Raw genomic sequence first — 18,875 nt, 5'->3', positions numbered from 1 at the left:
CCTAAATGCAGGCATCTAATACCAATTTAGATACCTATTCTACCATGCCCTAAGAAGGCATGGGTTTCCTGTTCATCCTATGTCAGATGTGACAACCCAGTGTAGATGTTTCGGATATCCTTGGACATTTAATATGGCACCAGACACTCATATTTAGGTGCCTGAATTTCACTCATATTGTTTCTTTTCTGCATCTGTAACATGCAGCTCACAACAGACTATCCATGACTTTAGGAAACAAAATTAAAGTCTAGTAACTTCAGACATATTGCATTGTGAAATCAGGGTTTGGAAGCTTTCATTAGATCTAAGGAGATTTTTCTCTAGTTCTGGGAATAGTAAGAAATTTAAAATGTGATTTTATGCATATCTGCATACATGTGAGAGGAGGAGGAATTTTTCTCTTCCAAAATCACTAGAATAATTTAGCCCAGATTTGCACCCTCAAATTTGCACCAGCCCTGATTGAGCAAAGCAATTTCCAAATCAACCTACCTGTGCATGTGCAATTTAGAATGCCTTGAAAATGGGCTCTGAAATGGAAAGCTCTGCTGAACCATAATGATGGACTCCTTAAGTTCATCCCAGATGCCAGAAAGTAAAAAAACCAAATGCTCATCTGGCCAGCTGGAATTCCTAAGGTAGTGCCACTGTATGATAACATAGCTGCCACCATTTTAATACATCACCTGGCAGGACATTTAGTACTGTTTGGAATGAATTAATCCCACAGGGTTTACACAGAGAAGGGGCATTTGCTCTGTCTCAAGAGTTTTTCCAAGAAATCTATATTCAGGGAATGAGGTATTCAATAAAGCTTTGAAAAACCAACCTACCGTTCATGTTTTAAAAGCATTGTGCTGACTACTTGGAAGTTATTATATTAAAAGGTTATTAGATGCAAACGTCTGTAATTCAGGAACCCTATCTAACAACAACAATCTCAGCACTTATTATGAACCTAATTATCACAACATCAGTGCACCTAACATTTTAATGTATTTATTCCCTTCATACGGATGAGTAAATGTTTGCATCTTTATGTGCCTGAACATGTTTAAAAATTAACCCTAAGTGTGTATTCAGAGTACCTGACTTTAGACACTATACCAAGTTAGGTTGGCCATTTAACACAGAGGCATAGAACTTCCATGGAGAGAAACAGAAGACTCCAGAGGTCAACTAAAAAACACAAAGGGGTTTTAGCACTGACAACCATCCCAGAGTAACTTTTTGTTTCCTCTGACTACATGGGAAACCTAGGGAGAACTGTTTTCTGACTTAAGCGTCTCAGTTAGCTGTTGAAAATTAGACAATGCAATTAATTTGCTAAATTATTTTCTTAAGATCTAATGGAATTTGTGGCTTAGTAAGGAATGCAAACTCTGAGTCCAAAATTAGTAGTCTAACAATCAGGCCATCCTTCTTTGTAACTATAATGAAGGTTTCTTGTTTCTAAAAATAAAAAAAGTAAAATGTATTAATACTTCAGTACTTCTGACAATAAGTCAGCTTTAAATCTGGTCCAAAAGGTGATTTTCCTTTGAGCTGGAGAAAAAAGTACCTTTTCCTTTGATTTCATGTTTATTGAAGCTGTGCTCTGGAGTTGTTTTTAGTAGCTACTCTACTTCATTTAAAAAGTGATTTTTTTTCTAATAGTCCTAATTTTACCATGACAAATAGAACAATTTCGTAACACTGAACATAAGCAACCTTCCAGTTCACTTTTGTGTATTTATGGAGACATTACACAATACATGAATAATAACATACAAGATAATTCCAGACAATTGTGTTACACACAGTGGCCCTGTAAATTCTACTTAAAAGTCAAAAAGTCTTACAAAATTTTCCCTTGGGGTGGGAGGGGAAATGAGAAGAATGCTGGCTACTGAACAAGTTCATAAATAATTTGCACCTGACTTCAAAGAAATTTAACATCTGATGTATGTGAAGCATTTGGGAAGCAGGAGTACAAACTGGGATCACATCTAAAATTAATAAAATTGTTATAGCCACTCAGCCCTTTTAAATTCAACCTTCAGTGTTCTCCGTCAGTTCCATAAATTTAGCTCAATCCATTGTACTTGTTTGAGAATTCAAATATGAGAAAGCAATACATGTTTTGGGTCTTTTTTCCATTCTTTGAACTTATTTTCTAAAACAATAGCAATGCAGTTTTCAGACTTCTGACCCACTTGAACTTTCATCCTATCATCCAAGAAGAACTACTGGACTAATATGTTCCCTTTTCATGAAGTCCAGCTTCTTATAAATCCACACTAGACGCAAAAGTTGGTATTCTTTCTCATGACTGGATTTCTGTGCTACTGGATCACTCAAGATGACATACCCATTCCACAGAAGGAATAAGCACACAGTCACATTTCTGTCAAATTGGCTACAGCACATGACAGAGAATCTGTAGCAGCTTTATGTTGCTGTGTTGACTTTATGTAGGCTGTGGGAGAACAGACAATATCTGATCTGGCAAAAAGCCTACTGGTAAAAATTCAACCCATTGAAAATCTCTTAACAAATTTGAACTAACAAAGTGAGTATGAGGATCCTCCTTCCTGTGGCAACTCTTCAAGGCCTAAAGCCCATTTTAGCATGCTGTCTAAGCCATGGCCTCAGAGCCAATACCAAGCGTCTGACCAAGAAATCATATTAAAGCCAGAATGTGTTAGTGAAGGTGATAAATGAAACTTCCTAACTGATAAATTGTACTTTGTGCAAGTGTTAGGTGGTGCCTTAACTAAATTCCAATTTACATTCTGCCAGCCTGCATGGTTTTAGTTGGAGAAGTGAGTTTGCACTGCAGCTGGAGGTAGCCTGTTGAATATTACATTCAGTCCAAATGTAATTGCAGTTCAGCAATGGGTGAAGACAGTTAATTGTTGCATGGGCTAAGTTTTACTTCACTGCAGCTTGGATTAGGGTGGAAATGGATGTATAGTTTTAACAATGTTTTGAGCTTCTGTGGGGAGTAAGAGGCCACCATCTAAATATAAGGCTTCCAAACATTCTACTTTCAAAGTGGCTTTAAAAAAAAAAGGTACATTCCAATCTCTTTTATTAGCACAGTCCCTTCAGAACATTTCTCCTTTTGTTTATTTGAAGGGAAAATCTACCAGTAAGTGATTTGTTAAGATGTTAAAAACCCATTCCATTTTCTACAGATAGTTTGGCTGGCTCTCAAGCAAGAATGTAGGCTTCTATTATAACATATTGGGAGCTTTTAGAACCAAAGCAATTCATAATAAATTTATTCAAATTGACACATTTCTGGTTACAATGTCTTCATTATTTCTTCAGAGTTATGAAACATGAATTATATCACTGTAACCACAAAACTAGTCAAGGAAATCTAATTTGCTGTGAAGTCTGTTTGTACAGTCATCATGTAGCTCAAGGCATACATTTGATTATTTTCTTGTACTGTTTCTTATATTGGTGTTATTCCAAAGGCTATAGTGGTATTATAACCTCATTACATCTAATTTTAAAAAATATTCTTATGCGGCAGGCTCTAAAAATATATAGCTACATAACAAATTAGAAATAATTACATCACTAAAATCTATTAGGCATACATTGAAGAGAAGTGTATTTCAGATTATTTTATATATTTCAAACACTTTCTGTTTAAGCAGTACATGCATTTTATCATCATAGCCAGCAAGCTAGCCAGTATTTTGTTCAATTCAAATTAAAGCTGAATTAAATTAACACAGCATAGAATTCCTGAATCATGAGAACAGAATCATTAAAATGATCAACATAAACCAAAAAAGGACTTTTTAAAGCAAAATGAAAAGGTTCTCCGTAAGTATCTTTTCTCTCTTATACTTCGTTTATTAAATTCTTCTAACAAGAATGAAGTGAATTATAATTAAAAAAAAAAAAGACGCTGATAGCCTCTTTTACAGCTTCTTAGGATGGAAAGATTTTTTTCTCTCTCACTTTGCTGTCAGAAATGAAAGCCTGAGCTGCAATTATTAAAGGTCTGAATTTGCATTTTTCAGCAATCCAGAGAAGTGAGAGCAGCTATTGTTATGATCATTATCATTATAAAGTTCTCTGTCTATAGGTCTAACAAAGTTGTTGGTCAGCTGTTTGTTAGATGCCTTGCCAGTTATCAGATAATCTCATAGTAGATCAAAAAGAACAGCAAATTAAAATGATAGCTTTGTGTACTCACAGACGGTAAATCCTCTACAAACTAAAGCAACTGGATGCAGTGCCTAGTGCTAGAAGCCAATGCAGGAAATTTGAAGAAGCTAAAAATATATTGATGGATTTGTTTGTAAATAGCTGATAGGACTTTGTCTCCAAACCTGGTTCTTTTTCCCCCCAGTCCTTCTTGTTGAGACAGCTGGACTAGACAACCTCTCAGAACTAAAAACTCCCCTAAGCCAAGACCCCTCAAGCTTACTGTATTTTGAACAGTTATTTGAGGAAGAATGTTACAGACAGAAAGACTCTTGATAAGACCTTGCTGGCCTGAACTACCAGGGAGAAGGACCAACTTGGGAGAATAGAGAGTGCAAGATCCCTTCTGGAGTAGTGGAAGAGCGTATCTTCTCTGCTGAAAGTCAGACAAGTTCAGATGGCTCTTCAGGTAACTGAGCTGATTGCGTAAAATAGGCAACCCCAGTCTTACTCTATGAATGAATCTTTACAGACCTGCCATGGAGCATCTCCAAAGCCAGCTGAAGCAGACACCCACTGAAACAGTGTGTCAGGAGCTTATCTACTAGAAATACCTGAGAGGAAAAAGTGAAAGTCAAACACAAGTTTACTGTTCCTAGGGAGGTTTGAAGTATGCGTATTTTATTTCCAGTTTTCTCTTACAAAGTGTATTTACTTGTATTATTTTTCACTGTGATCAGATACGTGCATATCCCTAGTCTTCCTGTGAAGACAATCTGGAAAGATGGAGTCTCGCATAGCATCCTCTGATAAGTCTCTTCCCTGTTTCACTCCAAATTCTGTCGCTGCAGCAGTTACTGTGGAAGACTTCAGTGGAGGGCTACAGCTACAGATGGTCCTCTTGCCACTGGCAGCCTTTCACAGAGCCTTCACCCCAGGGCCTGTGCAACCAACTGCCCATGTTCAGCGTGTTACAAGGTAGAACAGGAGAGATGAAGTGAGATGGTGGGTCCTCACACTCTTGCTTTGGAAGTGAGGCAAGATTATATTCCTCTGCACAGGCTGTTAGGTAATCAACACCATGGGAATGTTTGCTTCCTTGTCCTGCATGGGATGGGAGAAGAGCTGAAAGACGGTGTCCGCATTTGGTGTAGGTTCCCTTACCACCTCTTTGGCTACCTCTGGCAGACCGGTGGCATGGTCACTCTTCAGAAGCTCTTGGTCCACCTTGCTGTGCTATATATGCACTGCAAGTGAGTCATGGATGTGTTAGAATGGCCTCCCACATACATGAGAGGTAGTGTGACACCGTGGTGAGGCAGGCATTGTGGAGAACAATTCTGAGTCTGCTGCATAGATGTGGACGAGGTACTCTGACCTGAAGAGGTCTTCTGAACTGCTTGGCAGCAGTCATATAGAGCAGTTGAGGTATTGCCATTGTTTCCAGAGTTCAGGGAATTAATGTATTTCTAGTGTCCAGCTGATGCATAACTAAGGGAACAGAAATAATTTAACAGGTACCGCAATTTTTTTTTCATACTAGGATTCCATTTTTCAGGGAGTGATAGTAAGAATATATCAAATTGTTGATCCTTTGCAAGCAGGCTTCAACATAAATGAATTGTTGTGTAAAAAACTGAATTTAATGTTTACAGTCCAATTTGTCACCGAAATGGAGGCTCAATTAGAGTCTCGATGATTTACTAAAGACATTTTAAACATAATGTCCAAACAATGCTACATAAATTAAACATGATGTAATTGAGTGTAACACTAAGTGGCTCATCACTGTTGATTCATGTGGAAATCACAGAAATTTTACTGATCGTTATGCATTCATTCAGTATTAATGTAGATACCATATGTGCTTCCATAGGGATTCTACTTTTACTCAGCATTCATTAAGTTTTAATGTACCATTAAAAAGGCATCAAAAGACCCATCTAAAAATACTGCCACAAAGGTAGTTCATTTAAAGAGAGTTAAAGAAACATGTTTCACTTTAACATTGCAGTACAAAGTAAGTTAATAATGAATCAGCAGAAACAATTCAGGAGAAAACACTGCGTTTGATTGCAAGCCAGACTAGAAAGAATATTTGAACTAAAGGCAATACATCCTCCCTGTTCTAGATTTCTGGACAGCTACCTGTATTTGTAGGCAAAAGTGCTCATCGTGCAAGTACATGGTCTTCATTCAACTGGTGCTTTACAGTAACCTTCAGCATAGTGATTGACTATAGTGAAAATATGATTTTTAAAAAGGGGAGAGGGAGTACTAATTATGGCCATATTGCCTGCTGCATTCAGTTTGGTGGATGGGGATTGAAGGGGGATGAGAAAACCACAGCAGCATTAGGAACTTGCCCACGGCTCCCTGCTTTTCCTGCTAGGGCTGGTGCGCATCCGCTAGCAAAATTTTTTCCAGGGGTGAACTCCAGCATATCTCAAGTATTACATTCCTGTAGCTCCTTCCGCTCAGGGGCATACTTTCCATCAGAGCCAGGTATCAAGGCCATAAGCACATCCTCCCCTGTCTTGTGGGTTTGGCTCCCTGAGCTCAAGGCCAGGCCGTTGCAGCTGGTGACCTTGGGAAGAGCTCTTCAGACAGCTCGGTGGGGAGGCTGTGGTCAGGACTGTCCCCTTCCTGGGGAGCTGCTCTTGATCTGAGGCTCTAGTGCTTTGTCCCCACTTGAGCTACAGTTCCTGCTGCATCCATGCCCGTGTCTGGCCATGAACCTGCTGGTCTGCACCCAGAGCCACAGACTTTTCCTCCTCACTATGGACTTGTCTGGTCACGTGGACTCTTGGCTGACCCTGGCTGCTATCTCCAGGCCTGCCCTGCTCCCTCACTCGGGGATGGTGGGACGGGGCCCTGCCCAGCAGCGTCCCTGTGTTACCATGCTGGGTTCTGACTTGCCATCCCTTGGGGAGCAACAGCTCTTGGTGCTCAGGTGGGAGGTAGCATGAATGTTTGCTTGGCAAGGGGTTTGCTGGGTTTTTTTGTTGTTGTTGTTAAGCTTCTTCATGTCTCATCTCAATGTTGCAAATCTTACATATTTATGCCTTGATAACTTCCTAGGAAAATTGCTAATGGCTGAATTAGAAAGGTTAGATGAGCTATTCTAATCATAGTATGTTGGTAGTGGATTTCAACAGAAATTCCTATGAGAAAAATGGATTGAAATTTCACATGTAAAGGTGGCACATTTTAGCTGCCAAAGCAATCTCATTATTTTAAGTTGAAAGTAATGAACAACTATCAGAGTAAACTGAGCAACCTATGTATCATATCCTCAAGTTTTTAAACTCTTTTGTTCACTGGCCAGAGAACTGCAATGGTCATCTGTGAATCAGATGATCACATCTGTGAATAAATAGGACTTAGCAAGGTTCTATTCAGCTGGATATTTAGTACTCTAGAAATGTGACACAAACGTCTCTCAAACTCTTCATCTTGTACAGAAGATAGGCGTACCCTGCAGGTGACTCACTATGGCAAATAGCTGCAAAAGGAGACAGATTTGAAAAATAAATGTGGCTAAGAGAAAATATCCTCGTCCCAAGATATTGAGAGAAGTGAATCAGAAGGCATGCTCAGACCTACATCTTTGTTTTGACAAACCTCAATGACATCTAACAGATAAAATGGCAAACATGTACAAGTCTCAAATGCCTATGGTACAACCCCTTACGTTATGTAAAGATATGAGTGGCATAGAGAGCATGCATGGGGATTGATGAGTTCATCCATCAGTCTCTTCCAGAAAAAGAATAGCAGAGGATAAAATTAAGCTAGCAAGTGGAAGTTCACAACAAACAAAAAAAGATGTTCTTCAGATAGTGTGTCATTAAGTCAAGGAACTCCTTGTCACACAGTACTGTCACTGCTCAAAGTTTACAGGAGTTGAAAGAATGAGTAGCCGAGTTCTCGACCAAGACGACTATTAAATACATAGAAATCATCTTCACTTAGGCATTCTCAGAGCTTCAAAAATTGTTGAAGGTTGAGCATACCTGGGTAAGTATTACTTTGTGTGTTTTATAACCTTATGTTTTTCCCTAGGCATGAATTTTTGATTGTCAAAAGCCAGGTAACAGGCTAAACGCACCTTCAGTTTGACCCAGTACAGCCATTCTTCCATTATGCTCTAAAGCTGGAACAGACTATTGCTTGAAGATACAATGATTAATCACTTGCCTTGGTGTAGCAACTTTTTTGTGTTGTAACATGGTTATGTCATCCTAATCAGTCTTCCATTTTTTTACACTAAACCAACCTCATTCCTTTAATCTTTCTTGACATGTTTTCCAAAGGTCTTATAACTCTTGTTTTATTCTCTCTCTTGCCCAAATTGCCTTCCACCTTTAGATTATCAATCTAAAGAGTCAGAATTCAATCTAAAATATCTGCTGCTTTTAACCGCTTTTTTTTTCCCCACTTTCTGAGACAAAAATCGGTCCTGCTGGGTTGCAGCTTGATTTCTGCTATGTTGTTTGCCCCACTGATGATCAGGCAACTTACATTTCACATCGCCACCAAATTATGTTTTTAAATTAATGTAATAGTTACACAAAAAAAGACTCACCTACTTCCTTTTCTTGACGATATGGTCTAGCAGACCCTTACCTCTCTTTTCAGCCTTTTGTCTTTAGTGGGCACCAAAGAATATGCCTTTTACATCTACTGAACTTCCAAACATACCTGACAGCCTAGCATATTTCTTTTTTTTTTTTTATCTTGAAAATTATCATTTTTTAAAAAAGCATTAATAGGAGACACAGTTTGGATTAAAAAAAAAATTAAACCCACCATTTCCAGGCAGAACCCTGAAGCCCACTTCCCCCAAACCCTCCTCTCTCAGGGTCCCTTGTCCTGATGGGCCAGCCCCCGGTGAGCTCCACGCATACAGCTCATGCCTGTGTCTGATAGCTTCGGGTAGAGCTCTCTTACACAGCTCACAGTGGAGCTCTGCTAGAGCTCTCATACACAGCTGTGTGTAAGAGAGTTACCACACAGTTACCAGCAACTACACAAACCGTAAGGCTCTCCTCTTCCTACCCTCGGTCGTCTTGGTAAAGGGAGACTCAGGTAAACAGTGTCTCTATCAGAGAGCTTTCTGTCCTCAGCACTCTGGAGATGGTTAAAACATGCTAGCTGTAGGAGCTGGGGCCACCAGCAGCTGGACTGCCTGTTAGCTGTCTCCCAACAGACCTTCTAACCATTCAAGAATTAACCCTAGCAGTACTGCAGCTTTTAATAAGGGCTAACGGTATGCTAATCCTTGAAAATGAGGCACCTAACTGTGCAGCTGCCTGGGTGCCCATCTTTCTCCCAGTCCTTTACAATTTAAAAAGGAAGTCATCTGCAATCCACTTCTTCAGCCTTTGCTTCACCTCTTTGTATCAGTTAGGTGCTGGAGTTTAGCATTGCAGCAGCTTGGCATACATACCGAAGGGACTTATTTGCTCAGTACGTGCACTTTGTAGCCGCAGGTGTCCCCGATGTGATCCATATTTGTGTGGCCAAATACACTTCAGTTTGCAGAACGCAAGTGTTTAATTAGTTTTTAGCATCTGAAGAAATGGAATAGCATCTGCTGCTGGGATCAATCACGTTGTTTAACCAAGGTGACCAATTGCAGCTCTGGCCACATTCCTTCCCCTCTCCCTGTTTAGTTCGAGTGTTTCATTTAGAAAATTGCAATCAGCTTAACTATCTTAAAGATGATTTTCACTGTATTTTTGATAAATCAGAGCTATATAAAGCCTTAAGCAACTGTGAAATAAATTCATTTGTCCTTGCTTTACCACTTCAGATTAAGTGTGACTGTAGCCATCATGTCTTAGTTCTCGCTCAGGATCACGGGGGGGGGGGGAGTAAACAAACAGGCAGACAGACACATACAGCTGGGGGGAAATTATGAAATGCTGAGTCCAACAATAGTTTATTAATTATTTTTTCAACTAGAAATATATTAACCATTAGTAAGTACACTAGTGGTTAATGTACACCAGCACTAGTACACTAAGTACACTAGTACTTGCAAATAGCCACTGTCGGCCAGATTTATTCTTTAACAGCTGTTGCAACTGCAGGTTCTGTGGACTTAATTCTCCCCCTGCCCTGAGCTGATTGTATGCTTCAACTCCTTTACTCCTCTGGATGTTCACTATCACATATGCAAGCCCATTCTTTAACATTCCCATTCTTTTAACTGTTCTGTCACTTGTGAAAATTTCCTTGTATGTACTGTACTTTAGTGTGTTCTTGTTGCTCTGGCTATAAATGATATCAAATATCACAGGCTAAGCAAGCTCAGCCCTGCTTAGTACTCAGAGGGAAGACTTTAAACAAGTGTCATTACCCTCAGTGTGGTACAGGAGAGGGTACTGCATTATTTGTAGCTGGTATTTTGCTTTTTGACTTAACTGCATTACAGATTGGTAAACAGTACTAGAAAACCCTGCTGCATTAAAGTTTGCTTATTTATAAAAAACAGGACACAAAAAGAGGACTAAGAGCTCTATTCAGTCACTAGACATGACAAAGTCAGTTCTGTAGAGGTAGAAGCATCAGCTCTCCAGCCATACTGTATTCTAAGCTTATATATTCTCCATACCCAGCTTGCCTTTGACACTTTCAAAAGACTGTTCTACAACACTTTAATGCTACAGTCTACACCTAACTGGTAAGTACAAAACAATTATCCACAAACTTCAGTTTCGGTATTTCAAATAATTCCAATCCTTATTTGAACAAAAAACTGTCAGCTGGTAGACTTCTTTAAAGTACTCACATAACCTGATGTTTTGTCTTTTTAGTTAAACCTCACTATTTATAATACATCACTATGTTCTATGTTTTCCCCTTCCTGCTTCAGTATCAGCTTACTTCAAAATTAACAAGATTTTCTGATATGTATGTTGATGGAGTACACTCTTTTTTTCCGTTATTACCTGTAGGAGTTCAGGTATCTGATACCCACATGAAAATAAGGTACCACTGTGACCATCTAACCCTATGCAGTGGTAATACTGTATAACCTCATGCAGTAACCTCTGCATCAAGCCTATAATTTGTGATCAAGTTAAATCTCAGTTCACATACAGAATGTAAATAATGACTAAACCTAAGTTTCTGTGGGAAGATCCTTTAATGGTTAATTAATTTCTTTCATATTAGTAATGTTGACTTCCTTATGCAAGTTACAGAGCAGCACTTACTCTCACATTAGTGTCAGCAGCACACCATGTTCTCATTCATAAATCAGAGCAGGCTTGAATTTACATCTTAAAAATGACCGAAGACAATTGTAAAGGAGCCATGACTACTAAAACAGGAACAGCTTAGTAATTCAAGAATCACTGACACAGCATAGACATCCTCAGGTGCTGTTCTAGTCTGCTTAATAAGGGAATGCCTCTAATCAAAGCCACTGTATACCTTAAGTGACAGTATTTCATTAATGAATAAAGTGATTGGGTCCACCTAATTATATACTGTTAAACGTCTGGGGATCCTTCACACTTAAAGATGTTAAAACATTTTAACAATTGCACATTTGTTCAACATTTAAGTTCAATATGGAATTCAGGTGAAAAAAAAAATCCAAATAGAGACTTAAAACTATAAAAAGGTGATGCCCCATTGCTTTGACATTCTCTGAGCATGAACAGCAGAAGCAGAACCCCCTAAACAGACAATTGCTCTATTTTAAAGTTTAACTTGAAACTTTGAAGACTGATGGAATATTTAATGAGCATTTCTTGGCATGCTGCAAATTCTTATCTTCACAGTAAACTGAGATATAGGACACTTTTACAGATTTACACTTCACATAACCTGATGCAACTGGATACCACAGCTGCATAAAAATGCAGACAAATCGTAAGATTAAATCCATGAGTGTTTGATAGCTATGTAAATACTTTTGGATATTCCACATGGTGATCTATCCATTTTTTGCCACTAAATAACTAAGGGAATATGATACTTAATTCATACATGGCACATAGTTAGGTATACTATGAACAATCATGCCAATCCAATGAAATCAAAGATTAAGGCTTTGAGTTTTAGGTATTTCATTTTATTCTCTCCAATGGAAGGAACAAGGGAATGGTCCGTCAGCAAGTTGTGGGTTCTTTCTGGAGGAGTTCAACTACATTGATCTTGAAGCTTCCCCTCCCTCACCCCAACCTCCCCCACCTCTTGATGCTCACTTTTTCCTGAGAGAGTTGGGTCACTGTTAATACGAACAATGAAAAAATGCCACCTTCCATTTCATATAAGACAAGACTAGAGTATATTTTTCACAAATGCCTAGTCTTCCACTCTGATTGAATAAGTTTGCTTCAGCCTCTTCATCTATTTTACCAGTTGCTCTGAGGAGTATTCAAATGACTAAGGAGGAACCTCCGAATAGCTTCCCACCCCTAAACTCTTGTTTTAAGCATTGTTTGGGAATGCCCATGCGCTCATGGAAACAAATGCTTTAGAAATCGCCAAGCAGATCATTTGTTGAAATAGAAGACAGTTGTTCTTCACATGCACCAGCTGATATCAACAAAAAAGCTACTAAGCATACACTCATTATACAATCACAAACTGATAACTAGGAAATGTCACTGGCATTTGTGTATAATCACATTGGCTGTAGTATGTTATTGGCACAGGACCATTCTCAAAGTTTGAGAAGTTCACAGAGGAATTAGCAACTTAGATCCAAATCCAACTGTTTTGGATTCTTTTTGGCACTGGAGCTGTATCTATTTCTCTTGAAGATGACACAGCCCTTGTTATTTCCAGGCTCTAAGTTATACACGCACAGTCACTCTGAAATAATGATTGCCAATAGATGTAGTTAAAATTTCCTAATAGTTTTAGTGTCCTTTTCAGATACAGTTGTTTCTCCCTTTCCCAATGCTAAGAGATTTTCTTTTATATTAGCAAATGCAGAACAGTGCCCGTCCTGCACAGGATTGCATTTTCATCATCATACTGATTGCATGAATGGGGATCACAAGTTATCAGGCTTTCAGAGTTAAGCTTTTAGTTTCTGGCTTTGTACCCACACGTTCCAAAATGGTACAATATTTGTAGAACCCTGAAGCCAAAACAGAAAACATAAAATATGAAAGGTGGGGGGAGAAGCAGCACTTCCTATTGTAGGACATGAATCCATTCAACATCTCCCACTGGGAAGCTGGTGAAGTCATTCCTCAACTCATCATTTGCCTGTAGAAGATTACTCCTGTGTGCAGTAAACAGGGGAGGAGGAGAAATATCCTTCTGCCTGTCCCCACAGAAGTGGTGATTCTCCAGATCAAGAAAAGCAGAATTCCTCTTCTTTTCTTTACCTCATCCCCTCTCCTTCCCCCCCCCCCCCCCCCTTAATTTTATTCTCTTAAGTGTCTTGAATAATTTAGGAATAACTAAGTCCATTAACAGTTTTAGCGGTCTTTCCAGGGTGATGGAGGGAGGGGGGAAGGAAGTGTTCATCTACTCCTCTTTCACTTAAACACTAGCTGCTGTACTCTTATGTGAATGTGAGGTTTAATACAGCTAAAAAGAGAAAACTATCTGTCTCTTCCAAATATGCTCCTTGAAGACATATAGACACCAAAAATGTTAAGGTGTTAAGTGCTTGTGTTAACGAGCAGGAACAGCTGACAAAAAATAATGCAACTTTATGTACAATACATTGCGATAGATTCTTGACACACAGTTTCTGTGTTGTTACTATGTCACACAGGTTTTGCAAGGAAGACAAAACAAAATGAAGTCTTTTAAAAAAGTGTAGTATCCCGTTACCTGCAAATTTCATGTCATTTTAACAAGGACACCTTCCCTCTCACAAAGCTACCTAACCAGACATTTTAAAATAAAAAAAAAAAAAGAGTCCACCTTACCTGTGATTTGCAATTGGATGGTATAAAATAATCCACATAGAAAGCTTCCTTTTCAATTAAAAGCTGTGAAACATTTCCATTGATAGTGCTACAGTTTTGCTTAATCATTGAAATAGACTTTGTAAGAAATCCATCTATAACAAGTGACGTTTCAGATTCAGCTATCCAGTCAGCAGCCAAGCTGAACAGAACATCGCGGCCTCAGAACCTCAGACCGCTCACAGCACCCAGAAACAGTTGTTGTGCCTGTGAAGGCGGCAGCTCCGGTCCAAACACACTCTTTTGACTCCAGCCTCACATTCTGTTAACACCGACACAGACAATTAAATTAAGACACATTTTCCCTTCTGCAAAGAGCTCTATTTGCTTGGCTACCAACCCATCAACTTAGTCATTTATAGTTACTCTTCAATCTAGTTGTAGTTGTCCAACACCTGATAGATGCACTCTGGCCAAGCACTACATTCAAGGATGTACACCCTACTGCTCAACAGCATCTCTTCTTTGTTTCTATTTAACAGAATTCTTTCAACCTTCTTCGCAACTGCGTATTAAAATAGGATTCTAAGCAGCTCCAACGGAAAATGTTTGTTTTGGCTGGTAACAGGTGCCTGTACAAACTTAAAATTAAAAGCATTAGCTGCTCTCATGTTATATTCTCATCCTTTACCTAGTATGTGTGATCCCATGCCTCTTGGTCCATATCCACGTCCTTTTAATGTCTTCCTTGCTCTTAGAGATCTTCATGCACGCTACAATGTGCTAGGGCACAAATCACAAGTATCTAGGAAAACCCGGGGCACCGATTACTAAATATACTTCCCCAAAATTGAGACATCCAGTGGTTTAACATCTTTCAGCTTCAAGTATGAGCGCTCTTGCCTTGGCCTTAAAACCTCTAGTCACAACAATATTTCCAAATATTATCTGGTGATGCTTTCCCAGCAACACTGCTCCCTTCTCCAGGTACATCTGTAGTCTTAATTTTATTCTTCTGTAGAATAAATAAAAATGATATCATCTATAATAACTAATGAGATGATTTTAACTATGTCTCTTCTTTTTTCTAGCCCTCCTTTACTTATAAAGTCCTGGAGCCTGAGATAGACCAAGATCCCACTGTGCTACATGGGTATCTGCTGCTTCTTCAAAGAGCTCATGACAGTAAGTCATAGCACACCTCTACTGGGCTCTGCTATTTTGTCTGCACAATTACACTGACATTCATTTACTGCAATATCCTGACTCTCCTTCCCTAAACATTTTGACTGCCATTCAAAAGCAGCAAGGGGTTGTAAGTGGTATGGCATAACTAGTTGCCTTCTGTTGGAAGACATTTGTAGTATGGGTTGCCCAAACTGTAAGTATTCTTGGGCCAAAAAAAGTCTGTTTTCCCTCATGTAAGGCATCCACAACAAAAATTTACTGCTGTGTAACTTGGGCTTGCAGTTGCTAGAAACACTCACTTGTCACTTGAGCAGAAATGTTTTCTTGTTTGAACAATGAATAAACACGTCAAGTTAATCAACAAGAGTTTTTCTGGTAGAATTTAATACAAGAGTAGAAGAAAAAAATTAGTCTCTAGATATACAATAGCAAGATTTAAAAATGTCTTACATATATATGTCGGAAGAAGGGGGAAAGAGAAAGTTTTGCTAAACAATATTGCCAGCTGGTAACAGAAAATCTCATTTTCACAGAGTTTCACAGTACTATTGTGTGTAGACATTTCCGTTAATTATCAAGCAAGTTCAGTTACAAAGACAAGAAACCCTAAAATTCAAGCAAGGTGGTTTTAGTTTTAATCTGTTACATAAGATGATATTTGCCTTCAGGAGTTCACACAAAAGGGCAATGTACTTTTAATATACAGGACTAAGGAACATACAGTAGTACAGTTCTGTAGTCAAAACCAAAGAAAACAACAACAAAGCAAGGTTATTTGATCTTTCCCCCAAACCAAAATAATTGAACTCCACCGATTTGGTTGAAATAGTGAAATGTCACGCAGACTTGTATTACCACAGATGGAGATTAAATTAGTCCTATGAAATGACTTTAGTCACCTTGGCAGAGAATACAAAGATTTGAGAAAAAACATGTAACCCCCTCCCACCCAAAGTACAAACAAGGAGATTCCTTTCACAGTGCAACCTCTCCGTGGCAGTTACAGATCAGCATAGGAATGCTTAAAAGATGGACTTCAAACATCACAATGAACACAGACACTAGAATCCTGGGAAAGTTACAATTTTCAAGTCTGTCCCTCAAGACACAGTGAAATCTAGAATGTAAGCCCCAGTTAGAAACTAGAAAGAAGCCCTCTCTCTTCTACCTCACCATTTTCAAGTGAAGGATGAAGTGTTCTTTTGCAGTCAGACCCTGAAACAGATCTTTTGAACTACCACGTGGGCTCCCCCCACCCTTGGAATTAGCCCTTGATTGGAGGCAAGAACAAGGTGGAGAAGGAAGTGGTAATACACATTGACAGGGGACTAAGATATAGGAGAGAACACATGAGGGAACAGCAGTGAACAAATGTTCATCAGCTCTCTTTAGGAATTTTTATTTACTAGAACATTCCTTGAACGGTTTCAGCATTAACACTGTTATTTGTAATCAATAATTGACTCTGTACTAGAAAAGTAATGAGACCTCTGAGATTATTGCACAAAAACCTGGCAGCAAATCATTAATAACCCTTTGAAATGCACATATAGATCAGTTTCTGAAACTGAGTTACAGAATGTCTCTGAAGTACAAAATAAATATATTGTTAAAGAATAGAAACTAAATACAATTACTTTTATTTAAATCAACTCCAGCAAGAAAATATTTTAATATGGCAAATACCCCAGCACTTGCTGCATGCATCCATAATCTAGCTATTTCATCATGAGCGTGATCATATTTCCACCCCTCTCCCCAAAATGTATAACCTTGACAAGAAATGGAAAATAGATAAAATATAGCATGAAGCATTTTCTTTTAATATATATTCCCATTTTGGTATTTAATGCTTAATCTATAAATAGACACTCTCAGACACCAGAATGCTTTATAAGTGTGTTATTGTGCTGTTTTAAGATTAAAATATTTTACACGAATAAGTCCAAAGCAGTTCATTCTTTAGTCATACTTCCAGTGAAAAAAAAGTTTCTTCTAGTTCATTAAGTATCAAACGTGGAATTTGCATTTTGTCAGTAAGTGACTATATGCTTATGACTACATTAAAATATATATAGTTCACAAAAAGTATTGCTTATCTGAGTGCTAGGTAAATATTATATACAGGTAGTCAAAGAGTAGATGAGAAATGTCATGTAGTGCTACTGTTAAGAAAAGTTTTTAAGTAGTACAAAAATTTCCAATAATTTATGTCCTGATTTTTTGTGTGTGTGTGCTACCAGGAAAAAATTAAAGGAGATAAAAAAGTCAAAATACTTATCCCAACTACTCTCAACTGAAGGAACAAAACTATCCATTTTTTAAAGAGAAACAAAGTATTGCATATAATTACGATTTTCTACTAATTACAAATTTAATTTAACAAAGTAATATGGAGGCAGCATGTGGTAGATTTGAATTCATACAATCTGTTAAAGTAATACACAATTGAAAATTAATGATCTCAAATTCTTAGATTGCTTTAAATCTAATTTCAGCATAGTGCTACATATTGTTCAGTCTTGGAAGGCTAAAATCAAGAATTTTTGAATCTCATTCTAACATAAGCAAAGCTCATTTGCACCTTCTCTTAAACCTTTTTAGCAGCATAGTCAGCTTTATAAAGAAAAAAAGGCAAAATGTTACCATAATTTACATATTCTAATAATCTTCCCAAGGCATCAAAGGACCCAGCTTGAAATTCCTATAACAATTGACAAAAATATATTAACTTATACTTGCATTTACACTTGCAAAAATTTGTAGTTAGTATTAAGTTGGCCTATGAAGCAGTAGTAAAGTGCAAAATATTTGGTATAATATCTAGCGATTAGCTTTTGCTTCTGTGGAATACAAATGAGTAAGCCTGGCTCTTCCATTGACAGATACGGTGTTTGATGGAGGACCAACCTGGAGGCGGGGGGGGGGGGGGGGAAGAGGGAAAAGAAAAAATAAATATTAACCCAACTTTTCAGATTCTTCTCTCCAAAGTATGTTGCACAGTATTACTTTGAGGAAACAGAGATACTGTTACTTCAGAAGCATTTTTCTCATCGCAATGAAAGACTTCCTATATGATTTCTGAACAAGGCACATATGCTACAGAAGTGGAAATATAAGAAATTACTTAAAAACATATTTTATCCTATCTAAAAATTCCATGTATAACTATTCAAAACACGCATAATTTTTAGTCCTTCTCCAGACCTGGTTGCAAAGAAATACTTGAAAAAACATCACTAAACCAACACTTTTTATTAAATATTGAATAGAGCTGATTTCTAACAAAATCTTCTAACATTCCTTTATACCATGGTAATGTTTCCTTCATCAAGAGCAAACTATAACTTCTGGGATAGATAGCAAAGACCTGATTTTCAGGGGAGCTGCATAAACCAACAGCTCCAGTTGGAGTTAGTGGGAGCTGTGGGTGCTCCACAGCCGTGCGAACCACATACCACGGCACACAGTTTACTAAACACAATTAAAACATTCTGAAGAGAAAGATGGTTAAAAAGAAACCCCACTTGACCCATTTTAGATTAGTAATTACTGAGGGCCTTACTGAACAGAAAAGACCAGCAACACAAAAGGCCACAGATCTCGGCACTGCATACTCACAACATAGTTAGTGAAACG

General features: G+C 38.2%; 1 protein-coding gene across 5 annotated transcripts in view; it reads right to left on the bottom strand.

Annotated features, from left to right (window-relative positions):
* Nucleotides 1-15,617: 15,617 nt before the first annotated feature.
* COBLL1 (cordon-bleu WH2 repeat protein like 1) overlaps nt 15,618-18,875 on the bottom strand; it is an 88,763-nt gene continuing 85,505 nt past the window's right edge. For all 5 annotated transcript variants that reach the window (XM_075511610.1, XM_075511606.1, XM_075511607.1 and 2 more), the window contains one exon: nt 15,618-18,146. In XM_075511610.1, coding sequence (XP_075367725.1) covers nt 18,060-18,146 — 87 coding nt within the window. In that variant the 3' untranslated portion in view covers nt 15,618-18,059. The remainder of the gene's footprint in view (nt 18,147-18,875) is intronic.

This window comes from Mycteria americana, chromosome 9 (genome assembly GCF_035582795.1).
Source record: "Mycteria americana isolate JAX WOST 10 ecotype Jacksonville Zoo and Gardens chromosome 9, USCA_MyAme_1.0, whole genome shotgun sequence".
Classification (NCBI taxonomy): domain Eukaryota; kingdom Metazoa; phylum Chordata; class Aves; order Ciconiiformes; family Ciconiidae; genus Mycteria; species Mycteria americana.
This window is presented reverse-complemented; position numbering and strand designations above follow the sequence as displayed.